This window comes from Rhipicephalus microplus, chromosome 5 (genome assembly GCF_043290135.1).
Source record: "Rhipicephalus microplus isolate Deutch F79 chromosome 5, USDA_Rmic, whole genome shotgun sequence".
NCBI classification, from domain to species: Eukaryota; Metazoa; Arthropoda; class Arachnida; order Ixodida; family Ixodidae; genus Rhipicephalus; species Rhipicephalus microplus.
Window position 1 is genome coordinate 171,291,699 of NC_134704.1, and position 15,524 is coordinate 171,307,222.

The 15,524-nt window shown below is 42.8% G+C and overlaps 1 protein-coding gene across 2 annotated transcripts in view; it reads right to left on the reverse strand.

Moving 5' to 3' along the window:
• Nucleotides 1–15,205, reverse strand: part of LOC142817441 (uncharacterized) — a 30,110-nt gene extending 14,905 nt beyond the window's left edge. Inside the window, exons 1-3 of one of the 2 annotated variants that reach the window (XM_075894460.1) lie at nucleotides 15,082–15,205; nucleotides 14,615–14,706; nucleotides 8,945–9,049 (exon numbers count right to left, since the gene is read on the reverse strand). In XM_075894460.1, coding sequence (XP_075750575.1) covers nucleotides 8,945–9,049; nucleotides 14,615–14,638 — 129 coding nt within the window. In that variant the 5' untranslated portion in view covers nucleotides 14,639–14,706; nucleotides 15,082–15,205. Of the gene's footprint in view, nucleotides 1–531; nucleotides 580–5,609; nucleotides 5,843–8,944; nucleotides 9,050–14,614; nucleotides 14,707–15,081 lie in introns of those variants that run through there. The other variant, XR_012895234.1, reaches the window with a different exon arrangement.
• Between the last annotated feature and the right edge of the window lie 319 nt (nucleotides 15,206–15,524).

A 15,524-nucleotide genomic window follows, 5' to 3' on the forward strand; every position in this document is an offset into this window, starting at 1 on the left:
TCGGTGATCGGTGACGTTGACTTCAATACCATTTGTTGAGACCTGATTTGAACCAATCAACGAGCTGTGTGCTGCGTCACGTCGCCGATCGCAGAGTTGACATCGCTGCACGTGGAGGGAGATTGGTCACGTGTAGGAAATATGCGCGAGCTTGTTTAGGGGGTGTAAAAAAAGCCGGAGCCTGTTGAGTGGCCCTTGAAGGTTTAATGATCTGCCCCATTTGGTCATTCCAGCGATGAAAGCGGCGTCATGCAGCCGTGCACCGAAGCTGTCACACGGTGATAATCTGCAACGCGGCCAGTGACGCAGTTGGTCTCTCAGTAGTCGCGAACCAATGAGCGTGTTTTCATGCTCTGCGACGCTGACGTGCACGCTCGCGACATCAACGTCTCGTCCGCCATTTTGACGTACCGTTGCACCGCCTATAGTCGCTGGAATGGTCAAATTGGTGATAGCTGATGCTACACTTTGAGGCGTAATTTTTCGGACGCCTACTTGCGCCTGCACTGCTGAAGACATTTGAATACTTACGCGATAGGACTCTTCATCAACATCAGAGCCAGGGGTATCGAAAACTTCCTGTAGTGAACAAACCCAGCCAGCTTCATTAGGTGCCACATAGTTGAATTCGTATTGTACAATAAAAGCTTCGAAAAACTAAACGCGTCATGATTCAAATTCCCACAACAGGCGAGGGTCGAACTAAGCTTACCTGGCTTGCCCGCGAACTTATCGAAGCGTGAAAATCCACTCACTAGGTGAAAACTGCGTAGGCTCCCCATCGGTTGTATTATCACAGTTATATATATATATATATATATATATATATTGTCAGTTTACCTGGCTGGTCTTCAGAGCAACCCAAGACACGTCACAATTATACAGTATTTGATCTTGCATTTAATCTTCATTTTTGTAATAATTAATTTCGACCTATGCGCATCGCCTATCTGCCAAATAAAGTTAGCTGAAAGTCAGCGCTCTTTCTGCTTAATTTGACTTTTTTTAGTATCTTCGCGCACACAGATAAAGCAAACTTACCAGTATGACTCCGCACTAGCTAGCCCAAGCGCCCACGCTTGTAAAATACTGGGCACCATATATTTTTAGGCAGCTCTTTTGAATGCTAATGTTAGTGTATTTGAGGTAATGATAAAGCTAAATTCTAAAAGTTGATTTAACTAGCTTCAAAACACCTTGTGAGCTGCACACAAATAACTACAAGTAAAGGAAGTAAACGCACGTGCAGCTTTATGTTAACCCCACCAAGAGAGGTTTCGTCAACTGAATTTTTTTTATAAGTGTCCCGCCACGGTGGTCCAGTGGCTAAGGTACTCGGCTGCTGACCCGCAAGTGGCGAAATGAAATCCCGGCTGCGGCGGCTGCATTTTCGGTGGAGGCGGAAATGCTGTAGGCCCGTGTGCTCAGATTTGTGTGCATGTTACAGAACCCGAGGTCGTCGAAATTTCCGGAGCCCTCCACAACGGCGTTTCTCATATTCTTATGACGGTTTTAGGATGTTAAACCCCACATATAACTCAAATCAATCAAGTTTGTAGAAGTGGGCTGCAAGTCACTGCAAATTTAATTTTAAACGCGTTTCGCATGTCAATGCAAAATATTTTTGATTGCCCCGTTCATTACAATACACAGCGCTTAAGGTCGACAAAAGCGCACAATACATGAACGAGGACGTGCGCCAACTGCCAACATTTGGTTTATTGAGCGTTAACATATGTAGAGAGGGCGGTAAAAAGTAAAGGGGAAGCCAGAGAAAGAGGAGTTATGCAGATGGGTGTGACAATGACATTATACTAGGTGCTTCCGGCTACTGTCCAAGATATCGTGGCTCCTTGTCAGTTAGAGGGAGTGAGCGAGCACTCTGACTCATTTTTCGCCCTTCCACGTGATTCTGTACGTTTCAGAAATTTCGCGTACCACACTTCTGCTTTTTGAGCAGTAGAGAGCACCCATAGTCTGCGCGATGAATAGCTACACTGCTATCGCGCTTGTTTTTGACTTTCTTCGCGTGCTTTCGTAGCCGATCGTTGATAGAGCGCGCCGGCTGGCTGAGATATTTTTCGCCGCATGTTATAGAAATTTCATAAACGATCTCGTTTTCTCACTGGACATAGGGTGGAGCATGGTTTTTTTTTTGCATGATTTGAAGAGATTAGAATTTTGCGTTAATACACTTGCACAAAGAAGGTAGCTTATTTAGGGCAGAAAACAGCGTACACACACACACGCACCTGCTCTACCAGCGGCTTTTCTTATCTGATGCAATACTGCATGAACCTAGGAAATGACCAGTAATTTCGACATGCCAAGTAGAAGCTTTCTTTTTCTTCGGTTCATCTCATTCCTCGAACTAAGACTAAAGTGAAAGTAAAAAGAAAGTGATTTTGAAATCCCAAGCACCTAATACAAGTATCGAAGCTTCAGTCTGTTTTGTGTAGGTACTAGACAGTTGCAGAAGAGGACGTTCTGTATTGCTCCGAGTGCCACAACGCATTTAACTGTTCTCGAATAGGCGAAAATAATGGGCTACAGTTTTATCAACGACCGAGGAGAATAGGCCCAGCAAATGTATGGGCGTCGAAGGGGACGTTAGAGGTCTAAAAAGTACCAGTATCCATCTACTCAAAAGTGAATGGTAGGCCACCAAACTTTGACTGAAAGTTCCACGAGTGCAGGAGCTTGGCAGGAAGAAGAACCAGTTCACGTATCGGTATATTTTCACGGGGCGTTTGAACGCAAGTTGATCCTGAAGTTTTACGTGGTAGGTCATTCAACATACGGGCATTGTACGCACACGAGGCATCTCGTAGAAAACGCACGCGCACTTAGTTGGTTAGGCAAATAACATCATTTGATATTCATCCCCATCATATTCACCTTGAAAGCTCCAGAACTTATCCTGTAGTTTAAAAGTTTTTAATGACACACTTACAAAGTGGGCGAAAATAACTGTCACAATGTCAACACGGCAACAGAGTTCACCAAAAGTATGCAGGAGTAGCAGGAAGAGAGCATAATACAACGAGCATTTCCACTTTCTCGTAAGATTGCAGTGGGGTTGTTCTTCGGAGTAAATACTAATAAATACTCTCGGAAAATGATCAAATGCATATAGTGCACAGAGAACTAAAGGGCAAAAATTTATGGGAAATCTACCTCAGCAGCGAAGGGATCATCGGTCTGAAGGTTTCGTATACGAATACGTAATATAGGTAAAAAATATTGGTTGAATAGGGCTTGCGCGAATGACGAATTTTACCGAATCCTTCTTCGAACTGAATCACACATGACCCGAATCGTTATGAAACTGAATACATTACACAAAAATTAAACACTATTTGAGCAGTTTCCGAAATAAGGCAATGAGTTTTAAACAGCCTTATAATTTTTCATTTACATGTATATAGGTAGTTAGAAGAAACAATATACCCAAGTAGCAACTGCGTAAATTTCAGTGCAATCGCAAACAGCAGCAACTCATCGCTTGAATACATTTAGCAACTTTGCCTTGAAGAGGAACAGTTACGGAAGCATTCAAGATGCTACGTTGACAGCGTGTAAGTAAACCTGAAATAATCAAGCAATCTTTTATAAACCATCATGAAAAATCTGAAGAGGGTGATCAAAGTGCATTTACAGCATAGAAGCACTGGGGTTAAGTAAGGGCAACTTTATCTAAGGTGTCATTCTGGACATCGCAAACTTCCGCCTTGCATTCCCATCCCGGAAAGGTTGAACTTCACACCACAATATGGCCAATTTCAGAAAACCACATAGTTTGACACTTTCCATTATGCGTCACTGTGATGCCGCAAATGCTTCGCCTTCAAGTCAGGCCTAAATGTCAATAACTACAACAAGAAAATTAACCCAGCCATGTTTCAATGATCAGTTCCGTCGAGGCTTTATCATCGCGTATGATAAGGAAAGAGTACTCGAAAATATTCGATCTTTCAATTATGCATTGTGCTATTGTAGTAATGAATTCAATAAAGCAGAGTTCTATTCGCAATACCAAGTTTTCGGACATTTGCACACTCCTATAGCATCAACAGCGTGAAGAACTGCCCGCGAAGGTGAGCTGAAGCAAGTTAAGTGCTCGCAGATGCAAAATAACCAAAAAGTTCGCAATGCCCACGCGCTGAAGATGGCGTGCCGTGCAATACAAGATGGCTGTGGGAGAATTATGAACCTATGAACTCTCATAGGAAAAGATGGGACGCATGGATGTACGCCCCATGCCACTCATCTCCCAACTAACTCTTATCCGTCGATTGGATGTATATAGGACCAGAGTAGTTTTCTAAGCGATGTGAACTGTTCTCTGCTAACTTATCCTGCACTTTACCGGTACCATGGGAACGACGTTGTTGTTCGACGAAGTTTCACAATTTCAGCGTTGCGAAAAGCGTACGCGTGTCTCGCTTCAACATCCTTGTTGCGATCGCGCGGAAGGAACCATCAACATCCGAGTGCAGTGAACTGCGCACTGTTGAGAGTCTGACAATGGCTGTGACAAAATCGTTATTTAACGGGAAGCTGAATGCCTGTGTTTCGTTAAAAAAGAATCATCATGATGATTGTAGCGCAAGTAATGACGACGGCGTAATATGTTTTGAAATTATGGATGTGTTAAACATTCGGTCCCGTGCAGCCGCAACGGCGGGCTAGTCGCTAATGGCAAACAACTGCTGCAAATCAGTCACTCAGGCTCGGCACAAATTATCTCGTTGTGCCGTGCCGTTCATACGTCTATTCGAGTTTGTGGAGTTTTCTGTAACACTTACAGAATTACGCAAGCCATCGTTGAAGCACGGTCGATCACCTGACACCACCACCTTTCGCACTGCGGCAAAAAAGGTAGCGAAGGGTGGCGGTGTCAGGTGATCGACCGTGCTTCAACGATGGCTTGCGTAATTCTGTGAGTGTTACAGAAAACTGCACAAACTCGAATAGACGTATGAACGGCACGGCACAACGAGATAATTTGTGCTGAGCCTGAGTGACTGATTTGCAGCAGTTGTTAGCCATTAGCGACTAGCCCGCCGTTGCGGCTGCATGGGACCGAATGTTTAACACATCCATAATTTCAAAACATATTACGCCGTCGTCATTACTTGCGCTACAATCATCATGATGATTCTTTTTTAACGAAACACAGGCATTCAGCTTCCCGTTAAATAACGATTTTGTCACAGCCATTGTCAGACTCTCAACAGTGCGCAGTTCACTGCACTCGGATGTTGATGGTTCTTTCCGCGCGATCGCAACAAGGATGTTGAAGCGAGACACGCGTACGCTTTTCGCAACGCTGAAATTGTGAAACTTCGTCGAACAGCAACGTCGTTCCCATGGTACCGGTAAAGTGCAGGATAAGTTAAGAGAGACGTGGACAGTAGTCGTAACTGAATGTTTCATTGCTCTAACCATTTCGCTTTGCTGGTCTTGCTCGAGCACATTGGTGGCATATACGGTGCTCCGTAATATACACTGTAACTTGGTTTCACATAATGTATAAGAAAAGGTGTGCTTTCCATTTTGAGCTCGCTGAAAGATATTATAGAATACATAAAATCAAAGTAACTTACAATCGTGAAAAAGCATTAACGCACGAGGGGACGTGAAGTGCAACTCGCTGCCCGTGAAATAGCAGCTGATTGTTCATCGTTGCTGTCACTCTCGGTGCGTTCTACATCCTGTAAAAAATCCTCAACGTAAAGACGGTTTCTGTGAACACCACTGATTAAAGAAGTCTGGGGAATTCTCCACGCCGGTCGACGTCGATAACACCAACCACGCTTCACTCACCACGCACACCAACACTGCATTACTCACCACGTTTGTCTGGGCGCGGAGAACAATTCGCTCCGACACCCAGCAAAAGCAAGTCGCTTGCAGTGTGCTGCCATCTATCAACGAACGCAAAAATCAAGCAGCACGGAGTTGGCTAAGTTCAAGTTTTGGAAGAGAAAATCGGGGGCCTGCGATAATACCCGCATACAGTGAATGTTATGGGATCCATAAACTACAAAAGCACTGACGAATACTATACGCACGTAAAACAAGGTGGGTTTCAACTGCAAATGCCAGAAGATAACATTCAATTATTCAACGTGGCTGCAGAAAATTTTGCGAAGCTGATATGTGAACTATGTGGGCTTTATATAATCGAACGGGCGAGTCGGCACGTATATTCACGAAAACTTCGCGTCTCGCATGAACGGATCAGATTTGTTGCTTAACGAAGGGCCCGCTATACTCATTAATGCACGAAGCATACAAAGTGGTTTGTGTTTGCTTTTTGCTAACGCTTCAACAAAAAAGGCTATAGCACAGCCGAAGAAGGGAGCGACTGCCTACTACTGATCATCCTCGAGAGGGCTCTCCCGAATTACACTAGGCGGTGCGACAGCATTGCGAATAATGTCCCAAACTCCCTTAAAAAAATTTTTACAGTTACTGTGTGGCCATAATATTTGCATGTCCGAGTATCCCTACCCTAGCGTATATTAGGTTGTAGGCCGACGTAGCAAACGAAAAAGAGCGGCGAAATTCTGCGGCAATACGACACCTCAACGCACTCTGACGTCAAAACACTTTTGCTGCCTTACCCTAATGACATCGCTGGAATGCAGGAAATCAATATATGTTTTGTCTTTGACCTTAGAATTGTAGAATGCTGAAGACCTCACAACTGTAAAAGTAGCCACATTGAATTTGAAGGTCATGAAAGATTAGTCGTAGCAGCTTCAAATTTCCCTGCCCCCCCCCCTCCCCCCATTTGAGACAGTTCTTGTAAGCAGATCTGAAATATCAAAACTTCGTATAAACCTGTTCGTTTAGTTGTATGAAATACAATTCAAAACAGCATTTTGCAGGCATAAATGTGTTTTTGTTTGTTTTCAGCATCGAGACGAGTCTTGAGGTTAACAGTGGAACAGTTTAAAATAGCAGAAAACTAGCTGAGCGGGTTGTTACGTATTTATTCAAAAGAAACACGGCATCCAAAATGAACAAAAAAAAACAGTGCACGACAAAGCTGCTTCGAATCTAAAAAAATAATATGCTTACACTCGGGCACGGTGCAAGAATACTTTAGGTGAGTGAATGCGACATAGCGAGCGTTTGGCGGGGACGGACTCCTTATGTTCTCGTTTACGGCATGCCGATAGATGGCTCGCTGAACCGAGGACTGTGACGGGCTGCTGGAAAATTCTACAAAGCACATCAGGCACGTAGGCGACGATTTCCAAATACGAGAAAACCGGGTTATCACGCGATATCAACCACGCGAAATGCATAGAGCGGCGCCGCGAAGAAGGGGGTGATAAAGGAGGCTGACTGCGAGGCGAGTGTGTTGTGGCAACGATAAATGAGCGCCACTACTTACCTACATCATGGGGCTTCTCTACACCGAAAAGGTGGGGGGGGGGGAAGAGCCGCGGAAAAGCTCATAGCGCTATCTCTCGTGTCCTTGCGCAGCAGAGCATTACCGGGCAGCGGATATCCCCGGAGTTCGCTCAACTAATGTATTCTTGCAGCGTGTACTCAGGTGTTGCAGCGATGCCAAAGTGGTCAAGTCAAAGCTGAGCGTTGCCGTCCCTCTCTCCCTCGTTCTCAGAAGCTGTCAGCCCCTCCGCCTACTCGCAATACACTTCTCTCTCGCTTGACCCTCTCCACCACCAGCAAAGCTCGACCGCACGTCGAGTGGACACACTAGACAGATTTAGCTGAGCGTCCGCAGCAGCCGTGGGGACGTAACCTGAGAGCAATTCGCAATAGGAAGCTGCGTCTGTACGGCAGCTGCAGACGCGGAACTAAATCTGTCTATGCTTTCAGCTCGTTTATCAGCGCAAAACTTTCACCAGTACCCAACCTACCTCCCGTGTCGTTGCGTCTCAAACAAATGTTTACTGCAGTAAACGTTTCACCGAATTTCTCTTCAAACCATTAATCCAACACCCACGTCGACGCCTGTTTCAACCGGTTCAACGCCGTGCGCACCACTGCTGCTTCGCGCCCTATCAAAGTTCTCTTTGGAGAGATAGTCAATAACGATTGTTTTTTTCCAATTTTTCTACTTATGTAAATGAAGTGTTCTATCATTGTTACCGCACTGTTTTTAGCCTTGAGAACTTGTGCGGTAAATTATACATGCTCTTAAGATATGTATTGACGGTCACAAATGGTTTGAATTGATCCAGGGCCCAATTCATGAATCCTTTCTTTCGTAAATGCTCCTGGCATTGACATCCCCTCCATCAATTATATGTCCATTTGCTTAAACATTCTTTTACGACCAATAATATGTTAGGCACCAGGATTAGACAATCGCATGTTAGCACCAGGATTGTGTCTTAGCGGTTGAAAGCCATGTTCCATTGAGGTGGGGAGAGGAGTGCTGGTCGTGCTTGGGAGAGGGGGGTGATCGCTGGAGAAGCTTGAGGAGGCAAGGTGATATTGTGCACCCCCTACGGACGCAGAATTTTGGCCTAAGAGCTTCTTGGACGCAAGTCGAGTTTTTAACTACAAGTTGTAATTCAGAGTCGGAGACTTACAGTGAAGAAATTAAGTTCAAATGTTATTTTAGTGCCTAAGAGCAATTGATCGTTTTTTGTCGCAAGCAGAAGTTTCTCGTTTGCATGAAACAGGAATCTTAAGAAAGTTTAGGGTTGAATCCCTAAGTTCCGCAGGTGAACAAACAATAGTGCGTGGCTCTCGGTTCACCGACACTGTACCCACGCAAGTGTATAGCTACCATGTTTTTCTTTAGTGTTGTATGAAAACGCAATTGACAATTTTCTGGGGAGGCTGATTGCACCACCGCTGAAGTCAGCAAGTGATCATCTGGTGTTTCCTTTGAAAGTTGACCATACTCTAGTTTTCTAGAAGCAGACTGTCACTAGCTATGCTGAATACTTACGTATTTTGACGCGAACTTGCAAGCAGCAATATGTCCAACGTAGCAGAACAGGGTCGTTCCTGTGTTCAAAATGAGGAAGGCGTTGAGTGTTTTCACCATTGTTTCCTGCGCACGAAGGAGAGTCATTCGCATCGGTTGTTCGTCATAAACATTTCGAGATAGCAAATAAGTGCTGCACTCATACATGAATCTATGGGGCCCATAGTTTGGCGGTTGCCGTTAGTGCTGCAAAGCCGTCTTCAGTACGACATTTATGCCAAAGTGGGAGCAAAGTTACGACAATTAAAAATTGGCAGATCCCACATACAGTGCAAATAGAAGATATGCGAAGCACGATTGAGGAAGGTTGATATTTCACCTTGAAATCAGCACAACATCTCGAGGCAGATGTAAATTATGCCAGACATAACTTCCATGTCATGATTATCATGTTTGCGCCTTAAATTTGTGTTCGTCGTCCACTAACGTTATATAATACCAAACTTTGTATATGTGAAGCTAGCGAAACGGCCGCGAGCGCACTATGAGTGTAGCATGAAGACACAATTTACATGACACGCATGTCTTGATTATATTGTGTGCAACCGTCATACACCTTCGTCATACATTCACGTCACGCAACACCGAGATTCGTTCACGTATAACTAGCAAAACAGCCTCGAGCGCACTAGCAGCGTAGCTTGTAGTCATGATTTGCATGGCATGCATGTCATGACTATCATTTTTGGACGTGTCATATACCTTCGTAGTCTATTCACGTCACATAGTACCATATTTGGTACACGCGAAGCCAGCGAAACGACCGCGAGCGCATCATGACCGTTGGTTGTATTCATGCTCCTACATAACACGCATGTCATGACTATTATGTTTCCACCAATCATATACCTTCGTCAATGATTCACGTCAGGTAATACCAATTTTGGTATTTGTGAAGCTAGCGAGGTGACCACGAGCGCACCACAAGGGTAGCGTGTATTCATGACTTCTATGACATGCATGTCGATTTTCAGGTGAAGGCATGCCAGTTATGTTTGCCATGCAGTCATGTCATGCCATACTATATTTGCAATATGTCATGTACACAAAACCATCGCAAGAGCAGCAACACCATTACATGTAAATCATGACTTTCATGACATACATATCACAATTTTCGTGTTATCACTTATGCTCGTCATACAATCATGGTATGTGATTTGGTATAAATACAATTATGGAAACGGACAGTAGAGCTAAAGTCGTGGGCGGATAGATAGATAGATAGATAGATAGATAAATAGATAAATAGATGGATAGATAGATAGATTGATTGATTGATAGATAGATAGATAGATGGATAGATAGATAGATAGATAGATAGATAGATAGATAGATAGATAGATAAATAGATAGATAGATACTCCAAGTAGTTGATGTTCGTTCAAAATGCTTTGTATTCGGAAGAAAGTCAATGATAGAACACACGTGCACTCCTACCACGGTAGTAATTCGTTTTCATGCACTTACGGTGGGTACAGCATTGTTGACTGAGACGACCTGTGTATAGCAAAGTGAAAGAAATGGGCATATTCGATTTGATGGCAGCATGGAATAAAATTCACCAGGTTTTACAATGATATCTGAAAATATGTAAGATGAAAATAAACGAAACAAAGTATTATGTGCAAGATTGCACAGCTTCTAAAAGCGCTTAGTAGCGTTTTTGCTTGATGCATTAAGGAATATGGCAGCAGTGTGTCCATGCTGGAAGAAACACGAAAACCAGGCGATGGGGGGGGGGGGGGGGGGCTTTAAAGCAAAAAAAAAACACCTTTGGAGGCACCTATGCGAAATCTCATGGTTTTCATACGGTTAATAAGTTATGCTGGCCCATAGTTGTGAGGTGTCGCTCAATGAAATGGTCACGCTAAATACAATTGTAAGCAACATATACAATGGTCAGTTGCTTTAGGTAACGTACGTAAACTTTATTTTGAAGGCTTCAATATTCAGCACGACATTTATGGCAAAATGTATTTGGCTAATCAAGAATGAGGGCTACTAATTGCAGTTTCGTAGAGTATAGTCGAAGTGAGTAAAATAGGTGAATGGCTTCATGCGCCAAAAGAATGCATCGTATAAAAGTAACGCAAGGAATGTTAGTGGGCTCCGGAGTTATATTGAACCTGCGCGCTTCCGTAAGCACGCTTGTCAAGTGCAGACATCGAGTGTTTTTGTCTGTTTAAAGGCCACCAAAATACAGGTACTGTAACCAGAAATTGGTTCTCCATTTCAGCAGTGCAAGGCCTTAACCTCTGAGCTACTATGGTGGGCATTTAAAATGAAGGGCATGAAAAAAGACGCTGTCTGTTCCACATTTGTTAATCTTGAACTAGCTCAAACAGGACAGAAGTTCGCTGAAAGATGAATAAAACGCGTGATGGGAGTTAAAGCAACAAGAAAGTAGCTGCAGCAGTTGGTTTGATAGAAGTACTTGTCTTCATGACAATGACATTTTATTGCACTAGCTTCTCAAAGACGAATCCTCGTTGAAATGATAGTTCCAGTGACCTTCAATATTTAGTTCTCTATATATGAGCATCACCGAAAAATATTTTAGTGTCGATTTGTGTTTTTTGCAAGCATCATCACGGAAAGAACAAGCAACCGTGCTGAAAGGAAAGAGACCTGGCACATTCCCGCCCCCAGTGGGAATAAATATCGCACCAACTATGGTAAACAAAGGCTCCAATTCACGCTACCTGCTATACTAAATGGAATCGGTAGAGTAGTTTTTTTAATATTACGGAAGCCCCATTTTAAGAACCACGGAGTGTTTTCACCACAATATACTAACGCCATCTCTGTTTTTTTTTTCGTTTCTCAAGGGAAATATTTTTAAGTTTCTTCATAATGTCTGTCGAAGCACGTTTTCTATTTTGTATGGTGATACTCTTGTGCAGTATAATATGTGTACATTTCATTTTTCTGTTTTTGTTCGTTGCCAGCGTTTCCGCTGCAACACGTGTAGGGTGGCCAGGATATCCTCAAGCTGATTGTATAAGCTTTTTTACCTAGGTGTCCCACAACATTCTTGTTGTTGTGAATAATAAATGAATATACATAAAAAATTTAGTGCAGACTTTCGTTTCAGGTGGCATCCCATGAGTACAGCATGAGCAGGTCGTACAAAGGGCAATCGTCGGCTTGCAGTGAAAGTCGCTTTCAGTGCTCAATTGACGTTGGTTATTCTTCAAGGCAAGTATCGAGGTGCTTCTTTTGTGAAACTTTCCTCAGTATTGTTTGATTCGCGTATTTGAGAGCAAACTAGTCATTTCTTTTGTATACGCCTGAGTACCGCAAGGTCATCAACTATGCTTCCCAATTTCAGTAAAAGATACTACGCCAAACTGGCTTTGTGATTCATAAAAAAAAGGCTGTGTGAACCTCTGAAAATGTTGAGGCCGAATACGAAACGCCTTATTACGTCACCAGCCAAGCAGTGATGCGTATTTGCGTACAATCTCCCGTGAGAGCTAAGCTAACAGTGGTGAGATAGTGAATCTCAAAAGCTTTTTTCTCGCACTTTCAGAACAAGTACTATTAAAAGATGAAGTAGAATAATATTTATAGTCTGTTGAAAACATACGTAAACGGAGGTTGTGACAAGCTGACGTTTTGATACTAAGCCGGAAGGAACAACGGAGTGGCACTTCCAGCATAGCGGTTAACATAGGCATACATTCTCATCGTACCAGCTAAGCCAAAAAATAGACAGTTAAGCCCAGATATAACGACATGAGAATAGAGGGACAGTTCAGCATACGAATCATGGAGTTTCCAAAATACACACTTAAGGAAACTTCCGTGCTAGTGTCTATGGGAGCTGCAATGCATAGTGCTTCAGCGAGCGTGGGAAATATGGGTATGACATGGGTTTTACTAGTTTTCACGTTCTTTCTGGGTTCGCGTGGCTTGGAGCTGCTTTGTTCATGTTCTTGTAACATGTTCATGAACATGTAACATGAACATGTTCTTGTAACATGTTCGGCAGTTAGCTTCATCAACTTCATCTTTTAGACTTACCACTTCAAATAAGGTCGTGAAGTAAAAAACGGTTTGTTCTTACATTTCAAGCAAAACCAAAACACAGCAATAAACGAAGTCACAAGTGCATTCGCCACTCGTGTGCACGAAGACTAGGCAAACTCATGTTACAGATCCACAGTAGACTCCAGTTCATTTTAGAAAACACTATAATAGGAAAGTCAACCTGTGGTTGGGAGAGCACAGCTAAGACTTTTGCTCTCAAGTTATTTCTTCAGTTTTGCTTATTTGTCTGTCCACGTTTTTGTGCTTTTTCTTTCTCTCAGTTACTTTCTCTTAAGTGTTTTCTCAATTTTTCACCCACTGCAACGCAATCGCATGCAACCACATATATCGTAGTTTGGCTAACATGACTGTTCAGCCGAGTTGTTACAACGCTCTCCTCTGAAGTTGGATACCCGAGTATAAATCCTGCCTCGTCAAGACGCTTGTGTTAATTTGATTACTTTTTCCTCTTGATCATTCTTTTTTTGTCTACCGTTTCCTACTTCCCTCACCAAAAGCAACGCACCAGTATGGTTTCCATAAAGTATATTCTGCTAGAGCTTGCCGAGGTAGTCGACTAATAATGACGGTCAATTTCCTTCGGAAAGTGGGCGCCCACTTCTGTAACCCACCTCGCTGAAAAATAATTCATTTTCTGCTCCTGCTTTCCCCTTCATCTCTCACTTTTTTCCTCGAACGCGTCGCTCAGAGAAGCGTATTGACATCGTACCTCAACTGAGCTTTGCTAACACCATCGGTCACCAGTCAAATACACCTTTCTACAATCATGCACAAAATCACTGTACGTCTCATTTTTAACAATCACCAAAAAACTGCGAGGGTTGCTTACACGAAAGACATCCTACACCTTGCATTCCCATCACACCACCAAAAACTATCTCTACTCTATCCTTTCCTTAAAATCTACTACCAAAACTCATATTTGCATTACATACTTATCAGCCGCCATCATAAATTTACTCTCGCATCGACCATTGCAAAAAGGTAAAAATTAGACACGGCAACACCGTTGGATTTTTACATTCAATTCTCCCCACAACGACAAGAGACTGGAACAATCGGTCTGCATCCCTCGCAAGCACAACTAATACCAATAATATCAAAGTCGCACATGAGAGTTTTATTTCAAGTTAACATCTCTCAGTGTTTGTTCTCAAACCTTTGATTGTTCTGTATGTTCTTTTTCTCGCTATGTTTCTCGTAACTTCGTTTTACTATTAGTTAGTCTTTGTTCATTCAGTTTTTCCATTATATGTTCCTTGGCAGTGTATACATTGATAAAATTTTCTCAATCCTCTGGGACAATTAAGCGTTTCAACGCTGTGTTATTCACTTGGCGCACATTGGCCTTTGTTCTCGTAAGTCATATTTTTTTAAGTGTCATAGTGATATTTTATTTTTGTATTTTGTACCTATAACCATTAGGGGATTATTACATGCTAGCTTTTTGCCCCTCCCTTTCTCAATGTACGTATGTATTACGAGAATATTCGAAATAATAAATAAATATATAAATGAAAATACGCTCAAGCTGAATCGAAAAAAAGTTCGATCGTATTCGTTGCTGCAACGTACGTCTCTATGTAGGGAGCCGATCATCTTGAAGTCAGAGATCAGGTTGAGCGAAGTCTCGACGCCGAAGGCGACATCGTAGGCAGCTCCTTTGCCTGCACACACAAGAAGTGTTCGTTGATAGATAGAGAGATAGATAGACAGCTAGATAGATAAATAGATAGATAGATAGATAGATAAATAGATAGATAGATAGATAGATAGATAGATAGATAGATAGATAGATAGATAGATAGATAGATACCCTCAAAGTACCTAGTGCGCGATTGAATATTGAAAAAGTACTCATGAAGCCATATTTTACCTACCATGGGCCTCAGGGATTTCTCATCGCTGAGCGAGAAGGCATGTTAAATCTCGCACAACAGTATTAACAATGCTTCCACCTGTGTCCCAAAGTTCCTTGAAGTATTTCAAATAGGCCTTAGTCACTAGATAATGCAGAAAACACTCGATAAGGAAGAGCTTACTGTTTATGTTTCGGTAGCTGCCGAAGACGTAGACGGTAATGTTGATCGAGTTGACGATCTGAAGGAAACAAATCAAGCTAAATGTATTTCATACCTACAAGGAAGCAACTGTTTTCAGGCAGAAAGACACGGAATATCTTGCATTTATGCAATATTGTAAACATAGTCAACAACTGTTGCGCTTTTTTGACAACACTGGCGATAATTATGGCGTTTTAAAGATCGGCCATATCTCACATTGATTGATTTGTGGGGTTTAACGTCCCAAAACCACCATATGATTATGAGAGACGCCGTAGTGGAGGACTCCGGAAATTTTGACCACCTGGGGTTCTTTAACGTTTACCCAAATCTGAGAACATGGGCCTAGGACATTTCCGCCTCCATCGGAAATGCAGCCGCCGCAGCCGGGATTTGAACCCGCGACCTGCGGGTCAGCAGCC